At 45.9% G+C, this 22449-nt stretch overlaps 1 protein-coding gene across 1 annotated transcript in view; it reads left to right on the top strand.

Annotated features, from left to right (window-relative positions):
- LOC117359849 (VPS10 domain-containing receptor SorCS1-like) overlaps positions 1-22449 on the top strand; it is a 304368-nt gene that overhangs the window by 97410 nt on the left and 184509 nt on the right. The window contains exon 6 of the mRNA XM_033943225.1: positions 16325-16427. Coding sequence (XP_033799116.1) covers positions 16325-16427 — 103 coding nt within the window. The remainder of the gene's footprint in view (positions 1-16324; positions 16428-22449) is intronic.

Raw genomic sequence — 22449 nt, 5'->3', positions numbered from 1 at the left:
TTGGCCCATCCGTCCTAAAGCTCCGCCTACTGGTGGGGCCTAAGGTGCGTGGGCCAATCAGAATAGGCCCTGGAGCCTTAGGTCCCACCTGGGGGCGCGGCCTGAGACACATGGTCGGGTTTGGCCCATGTGCCTCAGGCCGCGCCCCCAGGTGGGACCTAAGGCTCCAGGGCCTATTCTGATTGGCCCACGCGCCTTAGGCCCCACCAGTAGGCGGAGCTTTAGGACGGATGGGCCAATCCGGCCTCATTCCTTCGTTGGCTGCCTGCCGGACAGGCGGGTTTGGCTCCCGTCTGTCCGGCCAACTTCCAAAGGTACGGGGAAGGGGGGTGGGGGGGTCGGGGGGGTCGGCCAGGGGGGTCGCGGATCGGCTGGGGGGAAGGGGGGTTTGCGTCGAGGGCAGGAGGGCCTGGGATCCCTCCTGCCCGTAATGTAGTGCGGGGTGGGGTTAGGGGGTCGCCGTGGCCAGGAGGGTTTGGGCTCCCTTCTGGCCCAACTACACAAAGGTACGGGGAAGGTGGGTGGGGGTGTCGTGGGGGTCGGCCAGGGGGGTCGCGGGTCGGCTGGGGGACGGGCGGAGGTTCTTGGGGGGGGGGCGGTCGTTGGAGGGAGGGGGGTTTGCGTCGAGGGCAGGAGGGCCTGGGATCCCTCCTGCCCGTAATGTAGTGCGGGGTGGGGTTAGGGGGTCGCCGTGGCCAGGAGGGTTTGGGCTCCCTCCTGGCCCGATATTGTTGGGGAGTCGGCGGTCCTTCGGGGTGAGGGTGCGAGTGGTCCTGCCGGGGGGGGGGGGATGTATCGGACGTCGGGGAGTCGGCCGGGCAAGAGGGCTTGGGCTCCCTCTTGCTCCGATCGTGGATGCGGGTGCGGGTGGGAGCGCGTGCGAGCGGTCGTTCGGGGTGGGGGTGCGAGCGGTCCTGCTGGGGGGGTGAATCGGGTGTCGGGCGGGGTGGGAACTATGTTTAAAAACTTTTGTATACCGCGCTCAGGCATATAACGCGCGAGGGGTATGCGCGGTACGTAAAATCACGTATAACGCGCGCGTTATATCCGTGAAAATACGGTATAACATTCCTAGTCTTATTTGCCATCCCTTGTCTAATAATTCCTAACATCTTATTTGCTTTTTTTGGCCACTGCCGCAAATTGGGTGGAAGGTATCAGCGTATTATCTACCATGACACCCAGATCTCTTTCTTGGACGCTGACCCCTAAGGTAGACCCTAGTATCTGGTGGCTATGATTTGGGTTATTCTTCCCAATGTGCGTCACTTTGCATTTGTCTATATTAAATTTCATGTCCTAAGGTCTGCCTGCATTTTAACGACTCTGAACAATTTAGTGTCATCTTCAAATTTAATCACCTCACTCGTTCCAGTTTCCAGATCGTTTATAAATATGTTAAATAGTGCCATTCCCAGTACAGATCCCTGTGGCACTCCACTATTTACTCTCCTCCATATTGGTCTTCCTTTTTTTTTGTATTATTATTTTTTTTAATTTCATGAAATTTTATTGAAAATGTTAAGAGCAAAAGAAAATGCCAAATACAGATTAAACATAATAGCAAATGTATAGAAACATTGCCATATAAGAGAAATAGAATTCAGAGAGAGGTGTAAAAAGGAGTAAATCTGATGTAATACTCAATGATCAGGATATAATTTTACCTAAGATTTAAGGTATGGAGTGATATAGAATAGTGCAATACATAACATCATACATGTGAACACTTTGGGGCTCATAATCAAGACTGAAATATGTCTAAAAACCCACCCAAGGCAGCACTTAGATGATCTAAAAGACAGGTCGTCAAAGTGCCAATAATCAAAATAGCTTTTTAGACATACCCAGGGACTTTTTAAGTTTCTGAATCTTGCTGTACTCCCAGAGATAAAAGGCGCATTTTTGGAGGAGTGGTTAGGGTAGGATGTGGGCCGATGTAGACTTAGTCGTCCTGCAGCGATAACTGAATATTTGACGAGACTGCCTAGATCAGGGAGAATGTGGAGAAATCAGTTAGCTTAGCAGGGTTTAAAAAAGGTTTGGCTATTTTCCTAAAAGAGAAGTCCATAAGCCATTATTGATAAGGCTTGGGGAAATCCACTGCTTATTCCTAGGATAAGCAGCATAAAATCTGTTTTACTACTTGGGATCTAGCTAGGTACTTGGGATCTCGGTTGGCTACTGATGGAAACAGGATACTGGGTTTGATGGACCTTTGATCTATCCCAGTATGGAAGCTCTTATGTTCTTTTCTACTTCCATATAGGGCTATTGGAGTGATAGACAGGTAGGTATAGTAAGTTTTGGGGGGGCTCACCATAAATTATAAGGGGTTTATGGTGAGATGTATATCTGACACCCTTTATGTGAAGTTCACAGCAGCGTCCTCTAAGCTAGTGGTCTCAAACTCAAATCCTATGCAGGGCCACATTTTGGATTTGTAGGTATTTGGAGGGCTTACAAAAATAATAATAATAATAATAATAATTTTATTTCTTATATACTGCCCAACCAGAAGATCCGGGCGGTTCACAGCAAGAGAACTGAGGCATATCAGTGAAGATAGAAGATACCGTAGGAATCAGAATTCAATGCTATACAATACAGTAAAATACGACATGATACAACGTAGAGTAATACAAAGCAAAGTCATCGCATAAATTTACCAAACAGATAGGTTTTCAGTGATTTTCTAAACTCATAGTAAGATTGGGAGTGGGCAATCAAAGAACACATCCAAGAGTTCATTCTCCCCGCTTGAAAGGCTAGAGTTTTGTCTAAAAGAGTTTTATAACGGCAGGCTCTTGGAGTAGGGTACATGAACATGCCCGAGTTTCTTGTGTTCTTGCTTGATATCTTATTCAAGAAATGACAATTTTGCATGAGGTCAAACCCTTTATAGTTTCTAAATCTTTCCTTTTGGCTAAGTCTTAATAATAATATTGTCATTTATAGCTAAAGAGACATATGATCAAGAAACGGTTTTATTTTACTTTTGTGATTATGATAAAACATACTGAGGGCCTCAAAATAGGATCTGACGGGCGGCAAGTTTGAGACCACTGCTATAGGCTAAGGCTCTTTACACCTGCATTGTGATGTCATAGAACTTTATGTTAATAGAAACATAGTAACATGATGGCAGATAAAGGCCAAATGGTCCATCCACAGCATCCACTATCTACTCCTCTCCCTATTGGCTAAGGCTCTTAACATTTGCATCTCCTCTTCCTATAGGCCAGTGGTCTCCAACTCAAATCCTTTGCAGGGCCACATTTTGGATTTGTAGGTACTTGGAGGGCCACAGAAAAAATAGTTAATGTCTTATTTAAAAAATGACAATTTTGCATGAGGTAAAACTCTTTATAGTTTATAAATCTTTCCTTTTAGCTAAGTCTTAATAATAATTTTGTCATTTATAGCTAAAGAGACATATGATCAAGAAAAGGTTTTATTTTACTTTGGTGATTGTGATAAACATACCAAGGGCCTCAAAATAGGACCTGGCGGGCCGCATGTGGCCTCTGGGCCACGGGTTTGAGACCACAGCTCTAAGGTGTCCCACTGCTCTGTTGGGATGTCAATGTGGCCAGTCCAGTAGAATGCTGGTCCCACCCATGTCCAAATGTCTGGGTTTGGACGTTTTGGACTTGGATGGTTCTGTGGTCGAAAATGGGGAATAAAGTTAGGTCTCCTTTGAATGTCCTGTCAGCCAAGGTGTTCAAGTAGTTGATAAAAAAATAAAAATAAAAAAATTGGGGGGATGTTTAGCAGTTCGCCTTTCAAAAATGAACGTTTCTGTAAGTCTGAATGTGGACATCGTGCAGGGAATTCCCAAATTGGACTTTTTGAAAATGTACCTCAACGGAGCAGTTACCGCCGCTGCCGGCACTATAACCCGCGCTACGCGTTCGTAAAAGAATGGGTTAACTTGGGAAAATTTGTGCAAGTTAAAGAATGGATGTAAAAGTAAGTGCTTAAATTCTCTGCAATAATTTTTTTAATAGTTTCCATGCATTTCTATTATTTGAAAAATTTATAGAAGGCTGCACAGGGAGAAAGAAGTGTGTGTGTATTATTTATGTCTGCACAATTCTTAAATTACCCCATAAAACGCTGAGGTTGTAAAACATGTACATTAGATCATAAAGAGGGTAGTAATCGACGACATTTCTGTGGGTAATGCAATATTTTAACTGCAGAAATGGGCTTTTTCGTCTGTGCAGAAAAATGATCCTTGATTGTACCTCTGCTGATTATTGTCTTTTTTGAGGGGAGGCCTGGAAGGGGGTTCATAGTCAACTGCACGCAAGACAAATGTGTGCAGACATTTGAGCGCAAGACACAGGTGCGTGGACACGTGCGTGCAGGCTATTATCACACTAGACAATAGCGCAAGACAAATGCGTGCGGACACATGCACGCAGGCTATTATCGCGCTAGACAATGGTATGCAAGACAAATGTGTGCCGACACATGTGCGCAGGCTATTATCACGCTAGACAATAGTGCGCACGACAAATGTGTGCAGACACATGTGCGCAGGCTATTATCACGCTAGACAATAGTGCGCACGACAAATGTGTGCGGACACATGTGCGCAGGCTATTATCACGCTAGACAATAGTGCGCACGACAAATGCATGTGGACTCATGCGCACAGGCTATTATCACACTAGACAATAGCGCAAGACAAATGCGTGCGGACACATGCGCGCAGGCTATTATCGCGCTAGACAATGGTATGCAAGACAAATGTGTGCCGACACATGTGCGCAGGCTATTATCACGCTAGACAATAGTGCGCACGACAAATGTGTGCGGACACATGTGCGCAGGCTATTATCACGCTAGACAATAGTGCGCACGACAAATGCATGTGGACTCATGCGCACAGGCTATTATCACACTAGACAATAGCGCAAGACAAATGCGTGCGGACACATGCGCGCAGGCTATTATCGCGCTAGACAATGGTATGCAAGACAAATGTGTGCGGACACATGTGCGCAGGCTATTATCACGCTAGACAATAGTGCGCACGACAAATGCATGTGGACTCATGCGCACAGGCTATTATCACACTAGACAATAGCGCAAGACAAATGCGTGCGGACACATGCGCGCAGGCTATTATCGCGCTAGACAATGGTATGCAAGACAAATGTGTGCGGACACATGTGCGCAGGCTATTATCACGCTAGACAATAGCGCAAGACAAATGTGTGCGGACACATGTGCGCAGGCTATTATCACGCTAGACAATAGTGCGCATGACAAATGCATGTGGACTCATGTGCACAGGCTATTATCACACTAGACAATAGCGCAAGACAAATGTGTGCGGACACATGTGCGCAGGCTATTATCGCGCTAGACAATGGTATGCAAGACAAAAGTGTGCGGACACATGTGCGCAGGCTATTATCACGCTAGACAATAGTGCGCACGACAAATGCATGTGGACTCATGCGCACAGGCTATTATCACACTAGACAATAGCGCAAGACAAATGTGTGCGGACACATGTGCGCAGGCTATTATCGCGCTAGACAATGGTATGCAAGACAAATGTGTGCGGACACATGTGCGCAGGCTATTATCACGCTAGACAATAGTGCGCACGACAAATGCATGTGGACTCATGCGCGCAGGCTATTATCACACTAGACAATAGCGCAAGACAAATGCGTGCGGACACATGCGCGCAGGCTATTATCGCGCTAGACAATGGTATGCAAGACAAAAGTGTGCGGACACATGTGCGCAGGCTATTATCACGCTAGACAATAGTGCGCACGACAAATGCATGTGGACTCATGCGCACAGGCTATTATCACACTAGACAATAGCGCAAGACAAATGCGTGCGGACACATGCACGCAGGCTATTATCGCGCTAGACAATGGTATGCAAGACAAAAGTGTGCGGACACATGTACGCAGGCTATTATCACGCTAGACAATAGTGCGCACGACAAATGCATGTGGACTCATGCGCGCAGGCTATTATCACACTAGACAATAGCGCAAGACAAATGCGTGCGGACACATGCACGCAGGCTATTATCGCGCTAGACAATGGTATGCAAGACAAAAGTGTGCGGACACATGTGCGCAGGCTATTATCACGCTAGACAATAGTGCGCACGACAAATGCATGTGGACTCATGCGCGCAGGCTATTATCACACTAGACAATAGCGCAAGACAAATGCGTGCGGACACATGCACGCAGGCTATTATCGCGCTAGACAATGGTATGCAAGACAAAAGTGTGCGGACACATGTGCGCAGGCTATTATCACGCTAGACAATAGTGCGCACGACAAATGCATGTGGACTCATGCGCGCAGGCTATTATCACACTAGACAATAGCGCAAGATAAATGCGTGCGGACACATGCACGCAGGCTATTATCGCGCTAGACAATGGTATGCAAGACAAAAGTGTGCGGACACATGTGCGCAGGCTATTATCACGCTAGACAATAGTGCGCACGACAAATGCATGTGGACTCATGCGCGCAGGCTATTATCACACTAGACAATAGCGCAAGACAAATGCGTGCGGACACATGCACGCAGGCTATTATCGCGCTAGACAATGGTATGCAAGACAAAAGTGTGCGGACACATGTGCGCAGGCTATTATCACGCTAGACAATAGTGCGCACGACAAATGCATGTGGACTCATGCGCGCAGGCTATTATCACACTAGACAATAGCGCAAGACAAATGCGTGCGGACACATGCACGCAGGCTATTATCGCGCTAGACAATGGTATGCAAGACAAAAGTGTGCGGACACATGTACGCAGGCTATTATCACGCTAGACAATAGTGCGCACGACAAATGCATGTGGACTCATGCGCGCAGGCTATTATCACACTAGACAATAGCGCAAGACAAATGCGTGCGGACACATGCACGCAGGCTATTATCGCGCTAGACAATGGTATGCAAGACAAAAGTGTGCGGACACATGTGTGCAGGCTATTATCACGCTAGACAATAGTGCGCAAGACAAATGCATGTGGACTCATGCGCGCAGGCTATTATCACACTAGACAATAGCGCAAGACAAATGCGTGCGGACACATGCACGCAGGCTATTATCGCGCTAGACAATGGTATGCAAGACAAAAGTGTGCGGACACATGTGCGCAGGCTATTATCACGCTAGACAATAGTGCGCACGACAAATGCATGTGGACTCATGCGCGCAGGCTATTATCACACTAGACAATAGCGCAAGATAAATGCGTGCGGACACATGCACGCAGGCTATTATCGCGCTAGACAATGGTATGCAAGACAAAAGTGTGCGGACACATGTGCGCAGGCTATTATCACGCTAGACAATAGTGCGCACGACAAATGCATGTGGACTCATGCGCGCAGGCTATTATCACACTAGACAATAGCGCAAGACAAATGCGTGCGGACACATGCACGCAGGCTATTATCGCGCTAGACAATGGTATGCAAGACAAAAGTGTGCGGACACATGTGCGCAGGCTATTATCACGCTAGACAATAGTGCGCACGACAAATGCATGTGGACTCATGTGCACAGGCTATTATCACACTAGACAATAGCGCAAGACAAATGCGTGCGGACACATGCACGCAGGCTATTATCGCGCTAGACAATGGTATGCAAGACAAATGTGTGCGGACACATGTGCGCAGGCTATTATCACGCTAGACAATAGCGCAAGACAAATGTGTGCGGACACATGTGCGCAGGCTATTATCACGCTAGACAATAGTGCGCACGACAAATGCATGTGGACTCATGTGCACAGGCTATTATCACACTAGACAATAGCGCAAGACAAATGTGTGCGGACACATGTGCGCAGGCTATTATCGCGCTAGACAATGGTATGCAAGACAAAAGTGTGCGGACACATGTGCGCAGGCTATTATCACGCTAGACAATAGTGCGCACGACAAATGCATGTGGACTCATGCGCACAGGCTATTATCACACTAGACAATAGCGCAAGACAAATGTGTGCGGACACATGTGCGCAGGCTATTATCGCGCTAGACAATGGTATGCAAGACAAATGTGTGCGGACACATGTGCGCAGGCTATTATCACGCTAGACAATAGTGCGCACGACAAATGCATGTGGACTCATGCGCGCAGGCTATTATCACACTAGACAATAGCGCAAGACAAATGCGTGCGGACACATGCGCGCAGGCTATTATCGCGCTAGACAATGGTATGCAAGACAAAAGTGTGCGGACACATGTGCGCAGGCTATTATCACGCTAGACAATAGTGCGCACGACAAATGCATGTGGACTCATGCGCACAGGCTATTATCACACTAGACAATAGCGCAAGACAAATGCGTGCGGACACATGCACGCAGGCTATTATCGCGCTAGACAATGGTATGCAAGACAAAAGTGTGCGGACACATGTACGCAGGCTATTATCACGCTAGACAATAGTGCGCACGACAAATGCATGTGGACTCATGCGCGCAGGCTATTATCACACTAGACAATAGCGCAAGACAAATGCGTGCGGACACATGCACGCAGGCTATTATCGCGCTAGACAATGGTATGCAAGACAAAAGTGTGCGGACACATGTGCGCAGGCTATTATCACGCTAGACAATAGTGCGCACGACAAATGCATGTGGACTCATGCGCGCAGGCTATTATCACACTAGACAATAGCGCAAGACAAATGCGTGCGGACACATGCACGCAGGCTATTATCGCGCTAGACAATGGTATGCAAGACAAAAGTGTGCGGACACATGTGCGCAGGCTATTATCACGCTAGACAATAGTGCGCACGACAAATGCATGTGGACTCATGCGCGCAGGCTATTATCACACTAGACAATAGCGCAAGATAAATGCGTGCGGACACATGCACGCAGGCTATTATCGCGCTAGACAATGGTATGCAAGACAAAAGTGTGCGGACACATGTGCGCAGGCTATTATCACGCTAGACAATAGTGCGCACGACAAATGCATGTGGACTCATGCGCGCAGGCTATTATCACACTAGACAATAGCGCAAGACAAATGCGTGCGGACACATGCACGCAGGCTATTATCGCGCTAGACAATGGTATGCAAGACAAAAGTGTGCGGACACATGTGCGCAGGCTATTATCACGCTAGACAATAGTGCGCACGACAAATGCATGTGGACTCATGCGCGCAGGCTATTATCACACTAGACAATAGCGCAAGACAAATGCGTGCGGACACATGCACGCAGGCTATTATCGCGCTAGACAATGGTATGCAAGACAAAAGTGTGCGGACACATGTACGCAGGCTATTATCACGCTAGACAATAGTGCGCACGACAAATGCATGTGGACTCATGCGCGCAGGCTATTATCACACTAGACAATAGCGCAAGACAAATGCGTGCGGACACATGCACGCAGGCTATTATCGCGCTAGACAATGGTATGCAAGACAAAAGTGTGCGGACACATGTGTGCAGGCTATTATCACGCTAGACAATAGTGCGCACGGACAAATGCATGTGGACTCATGCGCGCAGGCTATTATCACACTAGACAATAGCGCAAGACAAATGCGTGCGGACACATGCACGCAGGCTATTATCGCGCTAGACAATGGTATGCAAGACAAAAGTGTGCGGACACATGTGCGCAGGCTATTATCACGCTAGACAATAGTGCGCACGACAAATGCATGTGGACTCATGCGCGCAGGCTATTATCACACTAGACAATAGCGCAAGATAAATGCGTGCGGACACATGCACGCAGGCTATTATCGCGCTAGACAATGGTATGCAAGACAAAAGTGTGCGGACACATGTGCGCAGGCTATTATCACGCTAGACAATAGTGCGCACGACAAATGCATGTGGACTCATGCGCGCAGGCTATTATCACACTAGACAATAGCGCAAGACAAATGCGTGCGGACACATGCACGCAGGCTATTATCGCGCTAGACAATGGTATGCAAGACAAAAGTGTGCGGACACATGTGCGCAGGCTATTATCACGCTAGACAATAGTGCGCACGACAAATGCATGTGGACTCATGTGCACAGGCTATTATCGTGCTGGACAATAGCGCAAGACAAATGCATGCGGACACATGCTCGCAGGTCTATATTCAGTATTGTGCTCTTTATATTGTGGTCCTTTGCCCCTAGTGCCTCCTTCCTATGCCTCCCAGTGCCCTCAGTGTTTAGTGCCCACAGTGCCTCCTTTGCCCCCCCCGTGCCTCTTTCCTATGCCCCCAGTGTTTAGTGCCTGCAGTGTTTCCTTTGCCCCTAGTGCCTCCTTCCTATGCCTCCCAGTGCCCCCAGTGTTTAGTGCCCACAGTGCCTCCTTTGCCCCCCCCCCTGGCCTCTTTCCTATGCCCCCAGTGTTTAGTGCCTGCAGTGTTTCCTTTGCCCCTAGTGCCTCCTTCCTATGCCTCCCAGTGCCCCCAGTGTTTAGTGCCCACAGTGCCTCCTTTGCCCCCCCCGTGCCTCTTTCCTATGCCCCCAGTGTTTAGTGCCTGCAGTGTTTCCTTTGCCCCTAGTGCCTCCTTCCTATGCCTCCCAGTGCCCCCAGTGTTTAGTGCCCACAGTGCCTCCTTTGCCCCCCCCCCCTGGCCTCTTTCCTATGCCCCCAGTGTTTAGTGCCTACAGTGTTTCCTTTGCCCCTAGTGCCTCCTTCCTATGCCTCCCAGTGCCCCCAGTGTTTAGTGCCCACAGTGCCTCCTTTGCCCCCCCCCTGGCCTCTTTCCTATGCCCCCAGTGTTTAGTGCCTGCAGTGTTTCCTTTGCCCCTAGTGCCTCCTTCCTATGCCCCCAGTTCCCCCAGTGTTTAGTGCCCGCAGTGCCTCCTTTGCCCCCCCGTGCTTCCTTCCTATGGCCCCAATGTTTCCTTCCTATGCCCCCAGTGCCCCTTCATCTGACCCCCAAGCTAACCTGGTTCATCCCTCCCCCTCTCCCCTCCTGGTCTTTCTTCCTCTTTCGGTGTGGGGTTTTCACTTGTTCTCTCTGCGCTAGGATTGGATCATGATTATGATTATAAATATTATGAGTGTACTCTTGTAAGCCATCTGCATGAGATGCAGATACTTTGACACTAATACAACCAACCAGGCCACCTACTAGAGATATCTAACATTCAGTAGGTTCTGTTATTTACTTTCTTTTTAGGTTTACCACCCTTACTCATTTATTTATTTTTTTTTCCCTGCAGGGTACCTCTGTTCTATGATTACTTTGCATACCTTTGTCTTGAATAATGAGATCTTTGTTTGGGAATTTTACTGAATAAAGGTTGAAATGTGTTGCAGCTCTTTGCTCAATACATTTGCATGATAATACCTACATGACATAACATACCTGGAAATGTAGAAATGTGGAAGTCGTGTCGTTCTCACCAACTATACCTGCTACAGCCAAAGGGCTAGATTCACTAACCCCCGATTCTGTCTCCGCTCAGCCCTAAGGAAGTCCCTGATTGGCTCAGGCCCCTCCCAAGGGGGGAAGAACCCGAGGCGCCTGAGCCAATCAGGGTCCTACGCTCCTCCCTGTGCACCGGGGCGGGGCCTAAGGCCCTGGCAGATGCGTCCCAAGGGAGCTCAAAACAGTTTATATGAGTTTATTCAGATACTCAAGAATTTTTCCCTGTCTGTCCTGGTGAGTTCACAATCTAATGTACCTGGGGCAAGGGAGGGGGATTTAGTGCCTTGCCCAGGGTCACAAGGAGCAGCGTGAGTTTGAACCCACAACCTCAGGGTGCTGAGGCTGTAGCTTTAACCACTCTAGAAATCAAAATGTAGCAAAAGTGAGCCAAGTATAGGACAGTCAAGCCATTGTGACATCACCGATGAGGTTGGCTCTTAGGCATTGGTGGAATGAGGCATTATGGGGATCCATGTTCTCCTCTTAGTTCTTAGGAATGAAACAACAAAAAAAAAGATTAAACTTATTTCTGTCCTCTAGCAACTAAAAATTGTTGTAATTGAATGGGATCCCAAAAAACATATTCAACATCTTGTAACATTACTAAACATTTACAAGGAAATTTCAGATAGAAAGATGCTTCTAGAACCAAAACTCTACTTTGGCATTGGTGGAATGAGGCATTATGATGTCACAATAGCAGCTCTGGTTATCAGAGGCTGAAACTTTTCCCACTGTGTATTTATTCAATTTTCTATGCTGTTCTCCCAGGGCAGCTCAGAATGATTTACATGAATTTATTCAGGTACTCAAACATTTTTCCCTGCCTGTCCCAGTGGGCTCACAATACAGTCAAACCTCGGTTTGCGAGTAACCCGGTTTGCAAGTGTTTTGCAAGACGAGCAAAACACTCAGCAAACTTTTGACTCGCAAACCGAGTGTTGACTCGATTTGTGAGCACCCCCCGATAACCGGCATCGCTCCCCCCTGCTTTCAAAGGCCCCCTCGCTCCAACCGGCACCCCCCCCGCGCAAACCAGCCCCCGCCCGAACAACTAAAAGTTACCCCCCCCCATCTAGCGCAGGCACAGATCGTGTGCCTAGAAGATCTTCCGGCTTCCGACTTCTGCCTGCCTGCCTTGAGCATGCATCTGCGCATGCTCAAGGACTTCTAATTCTCCCTCTCGCCGAGATTTTCGCAAGTAGAATGATCCTTGTAGCAGTCAGTCGCACATTTCCAGCTGCTGACGCTGGCACTTCCCCTCCTCCTCTCATATGTTCAGTTCATTCAGCACCTCTTCACATGCATGTGCCGGGATGGGGCACTGCTGGCGTTGGCAGCTGTAAATGTGCTGCTGACTGGGGGGTGGGGGTCCATAAAGGACTCCAGCTGGCATGACCCGGAGATTCATGCCAGCCAGTGAATATATTTTGATCGATTCAGCAGGCCGGGTCAGGTCGGGTGTGGGAGCAGAGTGGAAACAGCACGAAAAAATATAACCCTTTGGACAATGTTATAGCCAATAAAGTCCAGGATGAAATTCAATCTATAATTGGCTAACACGCTTAATCCCTCGGGGAGAATGTCTGAACCAGGAAAAATACAAAATCAATACAAAAAATTCTCTAAATAATGGACATCGGTATGAGCCCCTAGTGTATGAACGGGAGATTATGGCTTGGGCTGTATCTCATAAATGACCAGCACCAGACCAAAGTTTAAATAAGAACTGCCCCATACATCATTTAGTCCTTTTCAAAGTTATCAAACTGGTGAGAACTCTCACGCTCCCAATTTTAAGTCCCGGTCAGACATACACACCGGGGGAGAAAGGGTGAAAAATGCACAATAAATGAATACATTCCCAAGAAACCAACACACTAGCTAAATAGAATTAAGTATAAAGTGCAGAGTGCAAAGTGCTCACAAACAATTCAGGCTAAAAGTCCCACCCTTCTTTACATAGTATGCTCATACTGATGTTCATTATTTAGCGATTTTTTTGTATTGATTTTGTATTTTTCCTGGTTCAGACATTCTCCCCGAGGAATTAAGCGTGTTAGCCAATTATAGATTGGATTATGTCCACTCAGTCCACCCCAGGTCCACCCACAAAATGAGACCTGGCTATGCTCCTCCCCAACCTAACTGTACTTACCTTTCCCATTCTCCTTTTTTATTTTTATTTTCATCTCGATGTATTTATTAATCTCTCCTTCCCAGCCTCTCCTAATGCCATGCGTAAATATTCCCCATTTTCGTAGCTTAGATAAGTTTTTATTCTTTTTTTTTAAATTATGTATATATATATATATATATATATTACATTTTATTGTAAACTGTTTAGATACCTGTATGATAAATGGTATATCAACAATAAAGAAACTTTAAACTTGTAAACTCGTGCGAGTCTGTTTGGGAAGAGAAAGAGGGGAACCGCTTTGGGAAGAGAAACAGCGCAGGAGCTGTCTTGATTATCAACATTTGTGAAAGGAAGATAGCTTTAGAAGATCTCAGATGTAAATTCAGATAAGCGGTGTCCTTAATAATATCAAAATGAATGGACTTGTGTGAAACACCCCTGTGTGATTCATCAGACGTTTATCACTATTGATTTTATTGACTTTAACACAACATAATTTGAAAAGGAGCTGAGCATATATGAATATTTTGGAAGCAAATTGAGTATATATGTGGAAAAAATGTGATTTAGTGAGGTTTTTTTTAACAGATCTATGATAACATCGAGCTCTAACATGTTTTGATGTAAGTCAAAGGTGCCAGTGAATTAAGTTCTGGTTTTCTCCACAATATTTTTCGATTTATGATTTTGATAATTTAGATATTTATCCAAACGGCACTCAATTTTTATATATAAATGTTCTTGTGAGGATCACCAATCATACTCTCACCAAGATATAAGCTCAATCTATAGCTCAAACTCCTCACGTCTAATGTATAATCCCTAGCTCCTCAGCAGTACCACCTGGGCTCAAAAGCTTTCACAGCCCTAGGCTTTATGTACAACCTCCTCACTGGAGCCGTTATCAATTTTTACACACAAACTTTATTTTTAAATTTTTATTTAACAACCCTTCTAGCATATTTCATGGGTACTTAGCTTTTAATTGTGGTCTTCTTTTGAGGGAAATAGGAGCCAACATTTTTCACCCACAGAAGGTTTTTTTCAAGGTTTATCATCCCTTAGCAAGCTTTACACCGACATATATGATAAGCCTTGAAAAAAAACCTTCTGTGGGTGAAACATGTTGGCTCCTATTTCCCTCAAAAGAAGACCACAATTAAAAGCTAAGTACCCATGAAATATGCTAGAAGGGTTGTTAAATAAAAATTTAAAAATAAAGTTTGTGAGTAAAAATTGATAACGGCTCCAGTGAGGAGGTCGTACATAAAGCCGAGGGCTGTGAAAGCTTTTGAGCCCAGGTGGTACTTCTGAGGAGAGGGACCACATCCACCTTTCTCCCTCCAGTACCACCCCCGATTCTAGAGAAGCATTGAAAAGGTCAGTCATCGGAGCCACCAGAACTTCAAGTTTCAAGTTTATTATTACATTTGATTAATCGCTTAATCCGAATTCTAAGCGATGTACAAATTAATAAAAATTATAGAGTAAAGGAAGACAGACTTAAATGACAGGTACCTAAACGACTAAAACATCATAATAAATAAAAGTACACATACAAGTAGAAACATAAGGAAAGTTGGGGATGAAGTACAATTTGATTATAAAGTAGTACAATTAGGGTTAAGAACAATAGGGAAGGGAATAACAAAAGTCAAAATGATCTAGGTTAGAATCAGAGCCATAAGCAATTCAATTAATCGTTGAATGCATCTTTAAAAAGAAGACTCACTAAGTTCTTTCAGCACCCTCAGATGTATACAATCTGGTCCCATTGCTTTGTCTACCATTAATTTAGCTAGCTGCTCACGAACACAACCCCCTGAAAATCGATCAGGGTCTACCACTCCTCCATCCCTTTTCGTATTTGTCTTCTGCTCCCGGAACTTAGCTGTGTACACAGAACAGAAATATTTGTTGAGCAATTCAGCCTTTTCTTTATCAGCTTCTACATATTCCTCCCCTTCACTTTGAGCCTCACAATAGGACTGCTATTAATGTGGACCGGTTATAGCGGTTATCTTATGTGCAGGGTTACCAGATTTTCCAGAATAAAAATCCAGACCCATGGCCACGCCCCCAGGCCCACAAGTTCCACCCGGCCCCGCCCCCATTCCACCCAAGTCACGCCCTGTTCTGCCCCCAGCCCCACTCCCTCAACCTATTTGCTTGTCAGGAGGGCATCTACACATGTGCTGGTTTGACGCGATGACATCACTCGGGTGAAATGTCCCTAGAAACCAGGGTGAGATAAACTATAATTTGTGCTGTTTTCAGAATATAGTCAATAAGATTTGGGATCCCATAGAGAACTTTTCTTAAATGCCAATGGTATTTCCACCACGATTTTCTTTGAAATTATGCCACACCCTTTACTATATTCTGACTTTAAGTCTCCCTGTTACTTACATTACAATGCAAAACACCCCTCTTGAACAGTCCCCCATCTGTACTTATTGACTGAACAAGGTACTAATCTCTCCTCCCTCTCCAGGATTTTCTTCTGACTCCGTTGGAGTTGCCGTGTGTGATTACAGAATTCTTATTACGTGTTTACTATTTGAAAACCTTATTTGTCCATTTATGTTCTCGAACACTGGCAACTACCATGTTTGTTCTATATGTTATGTTCCACTTGTTTAAAAATTTCAATAAAAATATTTGAAATAAAAAATAGGAAGGGTAAATCGACAGTTACAGAATTCCAACTTGTAATATGCCTTTGATTTCTTCTAGCCTTACTGCTCGCTCCATTTGCACCTGAAGGTCTCGGATAATCCTTACACCTCTGGAAACATCGCTAGCAGAGATACTGCTCCAGGCATTATAGTGGCGTCAGGTATGGAATGTTCACTTACTTACCATAAGCAAGATTGCATGATTTTACCCAGCTTGGGAAGGAAATCTTGTAGTTTTAGGCATAATGGGCCCAGTCAAACTGAATCATCTAGAACAGGGATTTCAAAGTCCCTCCTTGAGGGCCGCAATCCAGTCGGGTTTTCAGGATTTCCCCAATGAATATGCATTGAAAGCAGTGCATGCACATAGATCTCATGCATATTCATTGGGGAAGTCCTGAAAACCCGACTGGATTGCGGCCCTCAAGGAGGGACTTTGAGACCCCTGATCTAGAACTAGCTATTGTTGCTTTTAAGCAGGGCCGCCATCAGAAATTTCTGGGCCCCTTACTGAGCAATCCTATTGGGCCCCCCACGCACCCCTTTCCCCCCCCCCCGACACCTCCCCCTTCTTCCATGGGCCGAATACACACATACTTTTCTCTGTCGCTGCACTCTTTGACCAAAAGATTTGTAAGCCTGCAACCACGTCAAGGTAGACTCTTTCAGTAGGGCCCTAACCTAACCTAACCTAAACTAATCTATACCTATCTATTCTAAACTAACATATGTCTAATACTGAACTAATAACAAACTAACAAACATCTGCATAATAAAGAACTAATAAATAATAGTGCTAGTAGCTATAATTCACTTTTGAATGTAAAATCTCAGTTAAGGATTTCTTTTGACCTTTGTAGGCCAGAAGTAGATCACAATTGCACAATATTTTTTGTAACAAGTATTAAATGTGTTTTTATAAATACTGTAAGCTTAATAAATATATCAGAAAAAACTACACATCTGAGCGCATATCTGAACATACACATCTGTATGATCCCATCCTCCTCAGCTTGCCTATAGCTGCATCATGCATGTTAAAAATGTACGATATGTTGATATGTGCACCTTCCTTCCTTCCCATCCATCCTCCTCAGCCTGTCCTTACACATCCACAGCTGCATGTTAATGATGATGTATATGTTATGATGATAAATAAGTGCATATGAGCACATCATTAACATGCAGCTATGGATGAATATAAAAAAGAAACAATATTCTGTACAATTGTCAATTTATAAATCAGCGTCTTCTCCCCACTCTCTCTTCCCCATTTCCCTTCAGCGTCCTCAGCCCACTCTCTCTCCACTTTCCTTCAGCGCACACACATAAAAACAAGCAAGTAATTTATATCATTTTCATTCTATTCATTCATAGAAATTAAAGTCTAAATAATGCCAGTCACTTAGCAAAACATGATTTTACAAAAATAATTCCCTGCACAGTCAAGCCTGCAAGGATTACTAGATGTCTTTCAGCAGCTCTCCTCCCTCCCCCTTACCTTTGTGGCCAAGTCAAAATGATCTATCAACAATAAAATTTTAAAAACACAAAGCACGCTGTACGCAGAGAAAATGTTAATTATCATCTATATTCCACGGGTTTTCAAAGAGGTCAAGGCAGATGACTTTATGCAATGTCACCTCAGTAACAACTATACAAAAATAGACAAATTTTCCCCCTCCCTTTTTACTAAAACGCGATAGCGGTTTTTAGCGCAGGGAGCTGCGCTGAATGCCCCACGCTGCTCTCAATGCTCATAGGCTTTTATTTAAAGATGCTTTTAACATTTAAAAACGCATTATATTTAATTTTCTATTTTTAAAATTACTTTTTATCCAATTTTCACATTCCCTTTCCACATGTTTTTTCCTGCCCCTTCTTCTTCTTTTTTAGATTATGTAAAAGATTAAATATTGTAACTATTCCCTCCCGTTTTCTTTTTTTTTCCTTATGTATCATGTCAGTCTGTTTTGTCTGTTTGTATCAGAACCCAACTTGTTGTACTTCGAAAATTCTATTTATTTTAAATAAATTGTTCATCGCTTAGTTTGTAATAAGCGATCAATCAAATAATAATAAAACTTGAAACTCCCTGCGCTAAAAAACGCTATTGTGGTTTAGTAAAAGGGGGCCATAGTGCAAAATATAGACAGCATATATAAATTCTCAAAGCAGACACATTTTGATCACTAAATTGAAAATAAAATCATTTTTCCTACCTTTAGTAATTTCATCAGTCTCTGGTTGCACTTTATTCTTCTGACTGTGCATCCAATATTTCTTCCCTTCTTTCAGCCTCCTGTATGCTTCCTCTTCTCCAGACCTCATTCCCTCCCCAAACTTTTTCTTTGTTTCACCCTGCCCCTTCTTTCTTTTTCTCTCTCTCCATACCCCCTTTCTTTCTGTATGTCTGTTTTTCTCTCTCTCACCCTGCCCCCTTCTTTCTTTCTCTCTCCACACCCTCTTTCGTTCTGTATGTCTGTCTTTCTCTCTCTCTCCGTGCCCCATTTTTCTTTGTTTCACCCTGCCCCCTTTCTTTCTTTCTGGCTTCCTGTCCCCCCCTTTCTTTCTTTCTTTCTCCCTGCCCTCCCCTATGCCACCACCATTGGGAAAATGCTGCCACTGCCACTGGGGAATAGGCTGCCACAGCCGCCATCGGGAACAGGCCGGCGCCGAGTTCGCCCTGCTTCTCTTCCCCGCGGGGCCGACCAACTCTCGCCACCCGACGTCAATTCTAACGTCAGAGAGGACGTTCTAGGCCAGCCAGGCAGCGATTGGCTGGCCCAGAACGTCCTCTCCGACGTCAGAATTGAAGCAAGTGGCGAGAGTTGGTCGGCCCCACAGGGAAAAGCAGGGAGAACTTGGCACCTGCCTGTTCCCGATGGCGGCGGTGGCACTCAAGTGGCTAAAGAGCCGCAGTTTGCCGGCCTAGGGAGAACACTGGAGGGTGGCCAGGTGTGCACCCCCTTAGGACGTAAACGCGGGGCGGGGCAGACCCCCCCACCCTCCCCCACCTTGGTATGCCACTATCTGTACCTCACTCCCTCCCTATGACCAAAAATTCTCCTTTCTTCTATTCCCCGTGTACACAACCATCTCTTTCCCTCCCTTCCTCTCTCACAAGTCGATGCCTTCTGTGCCAAAAACCCATTCCCTCCCCACCTCAGAATTTCTTTCCCTCCCTTCCTCTCTCCCAAGTCCATGCCTTCTGTGTCCAAAAACCCATTCCCTCCCCCACCTCAGCATCTCTTTCCCTCCCTTCCTCTCTCCCAAGTCCATGCCTTCTGTGTCCAAAAACCCATTCCCTCCCCAACCTCAGCATCTCTTTCCCTCCCTTCCTCTCTCCCAAGTCCATGCCTTCTGTGTCCAAAATCCCATTCCATCCCCCACCTCAGCATCTCTTTCCCTCCCTTCCTCTCTCCCAAGTCCATGCCTTCTGTGTCCAAAAACCCATTCCCTCCCCCACCTCAGCATCTCTTTCCCAACCTTCCTCTCTCCCAAGTCCATGCCTTCTGTGTCCAAAAATCCATTCCCTCCCCCACCTCAGCATCTCTTTCCCTCCCTTCCTCTCTCCCAAGTCCATGCCTTCTGTATCCAAAAACACATTCCCTCCCCCACCTCAGCATCTCTTTCCCTCCCTTCCTCTCTCCCAAGTCCATGACTTCTGTGTCCAAAAACCCATTTCCTCCCCCACCTCAGCCTCTCTTTCCCTCCCTTCCTCTCTCCCAAGTCCATGCCTTCTGTGTCCAAAAACTCATTTCCTCCCCCACCTCAGCCTCTCTTTCCCTCCCTTCCTCTCTCCCAAGTCCATGCCTTCTGTGTCCAAAAACCCATTCCATCCTACACCTCAGCATCTCTTTCCCTCCCTTCCTCTCTCCAAAGTTCATGCCTTGTGTCCAAAACGCACTCCCTCCCCCCTTTTGTGTTCCGCGTTTGCCTCCCAGCCCATCTTTGCAACTTTCTCAGCAAAACGGAGCTCGAGCCGAGAGGCTTGTCTTCTGTTTCCTTTCTGCTCTGCCACGCACAAATAGCTGACCGGATGTATTCTCCGACGTCCGCGCTGACGTCGGAGGGCAGGCTTTGCTTAAGCCCTCCCTCCGACGTCAGCGCTGACATCGGGGAACACTTCCGATCGGCTATATGTGAGGGCAGGGCAGGTAGGAACAAAAGACGAGCCTCGCGGCTCGAGATTGAACTCCACGGGTTCCCCGTCCAGCTCTCTTCTGTGCACCTGGGGCGTACCGCCCCTTCCCTAGACTGTGGCCTAGGACCCTTGGGGAGCCCGGGCCCCCTGTCAGCTCCGGGCCCCTGAATGCAGGACTGGTAGTACTGCCTTGATGGCGGCCCTGCTTTTAAGTAACCCATTATGCGGTATGATTTTACGCCATGCAAAATTCTTCCAAAACTATGAGGGTTGTAGATAAGATGATTAAATCAAATGCTGGGTCATAAAAAAACTATAAATATGCCCAGTTTGAAAACGAGAATCAGGGACTTCATATAAAATATACATAAATATAAGTGATGGAGGGTCCTCAGTTTTCACAACTCATTGAAACCAGCCCTTTGTATAAGAGTTGTGCACTCCCAGTAATCCAAATGGGTAAATATGCGAAACATCCTAGGGCAGTGGTCCCCAACCCTGACTTGGAGGACCACCAGGCCAATTGAGTTTTCAGGCTAGCCATAATGAATATGCATGGCGCAGATTTGCCTGTTACTTCCATTATATACAAATCTCTCTCATGCATATTCATTACAGCCAGCCTGAAAACCCGATTGGCCTGGCGGTCCTCCAGGACAGGGTTGGGAACCACTGTCCTATGACCTCTCATGTGCAAAACGTGTTAAATCAAAAAGTGTAATAAATCAATAGTCCCATCCTTCCGTACAAAATTAATGTCTATATCAATCCTCTTCAAAACCATAAAAGTCTATTAACTCTATTAAGCACATTCGTTATCTCCCAACAGACACATGTATGCAATTTCTGTCAAATGCTGTAATAAGATCAAAAATAATGCCCTTAATCAGGAAATATTTATCTTTCTCAGTAAAATCCTTCCCCCAAGTCAGGGGTGTCAAAGTCCCTCCTCGCGGGCCGCAATCCGGTCGGGTTTTCAGGATTTCCCTCCATGAATATGCATGAGATCTATTAGATACAAGGAAAGCAGTGCATGCAAATAGATCTCATGCATATTCATTGGGGAAATCCTGAAAACCCGACTGGATTACGGCCCTTGAGGAGGGACTTTGACACGCCTGCCCCAGGTCAATAAGTTCAAGTTGGTATATTTCAACTTTGGAGGTCAGCATCCAAGAAAAAGATCTAGGTCATCGTAGACAGTAAACTCAACCTCCACCCAATGCAATGATGGTGACTAAGAAAATAAACAGGATATTAGGAATTATTAGAAAAGGGATGGCAAATAAGACTAACCCCGTCTTCTATGAAATCGCGCTAGCATGTTTTAGCGCAGAAAGCCGCGCTGAATGGCCCGCGCTGCTCCTGACGCTCGTAGAAACTCATTGAACGTCGGGAGCAGCTCAGGCCATTCAGCATAGCTCTCTGTGCTAAAAACAGCTAGCGCGGTTTCGTAGACGAGGGAGTAAAAATATTATAATGTCTCTGTATTAATCCATGGTGTGACCTCACCTTGAGTATTGTGTTGAATTTTAGTCACCGTATCTCCAAAAAAAGATATAGCAGAATTAGAAAAGGTTGAAAGAAGAGCGACCAAGATGATAAAGGCGATGGAACTCCTCTTGTATGAGGAAAGACTAAAGAGGTTGGGACTTTTCAGCTTGGAAAAGAGACGGCTGAGGGGAGATATGATTGAAGTCTGCAAAATCCTGAGTGGTATAGAATGGGTATAAGTGGATCAATATTTTACTCCATCAAAAATTACAAAGACTAGGAACCACTCAATATAATGAGCATCTTAGCATTTAGCGTGTGGTATATCGGTTAAGAACATAAGAATTGCCGCTGCTGGGTCAAACCAGTGGTCCATCGTGCCCAGTGTTCCGCTCCTGCGTCGGCCCCCAGGTCAAAGACCAGTGCCCTAACTGAGACCAGCCCTACCTGCGTGTGTTCTGGTTCAGCAGGAACTCGTCTAACTTTGTCTTGAATCCCTGGAGGGTGTTTTCCCCTATAACAGCCTCCGGAAGAGCGTTCCA

The sequence above is a fragment of the Geotrypetes seraphini genome, chromosome 4 (genome assembly GCF_902459505.1).
Source record: "Geotrypetes seraphini chromosome 4, aGeoSer1.1, whole genome shotgun sequence".
Taxonomy (NCBI): domain Eukaryota; kingdom Metazoa; phylum Chordata; class Amphibia; order Gymnophiona; family Dermophiidae; genus Geotrypetes; species Geotrypetes seraphini.
Note: the sequence above shows the minus strand (reverse complement) of the source record. Positions and strands in the feature narration are given on the sequence as shown.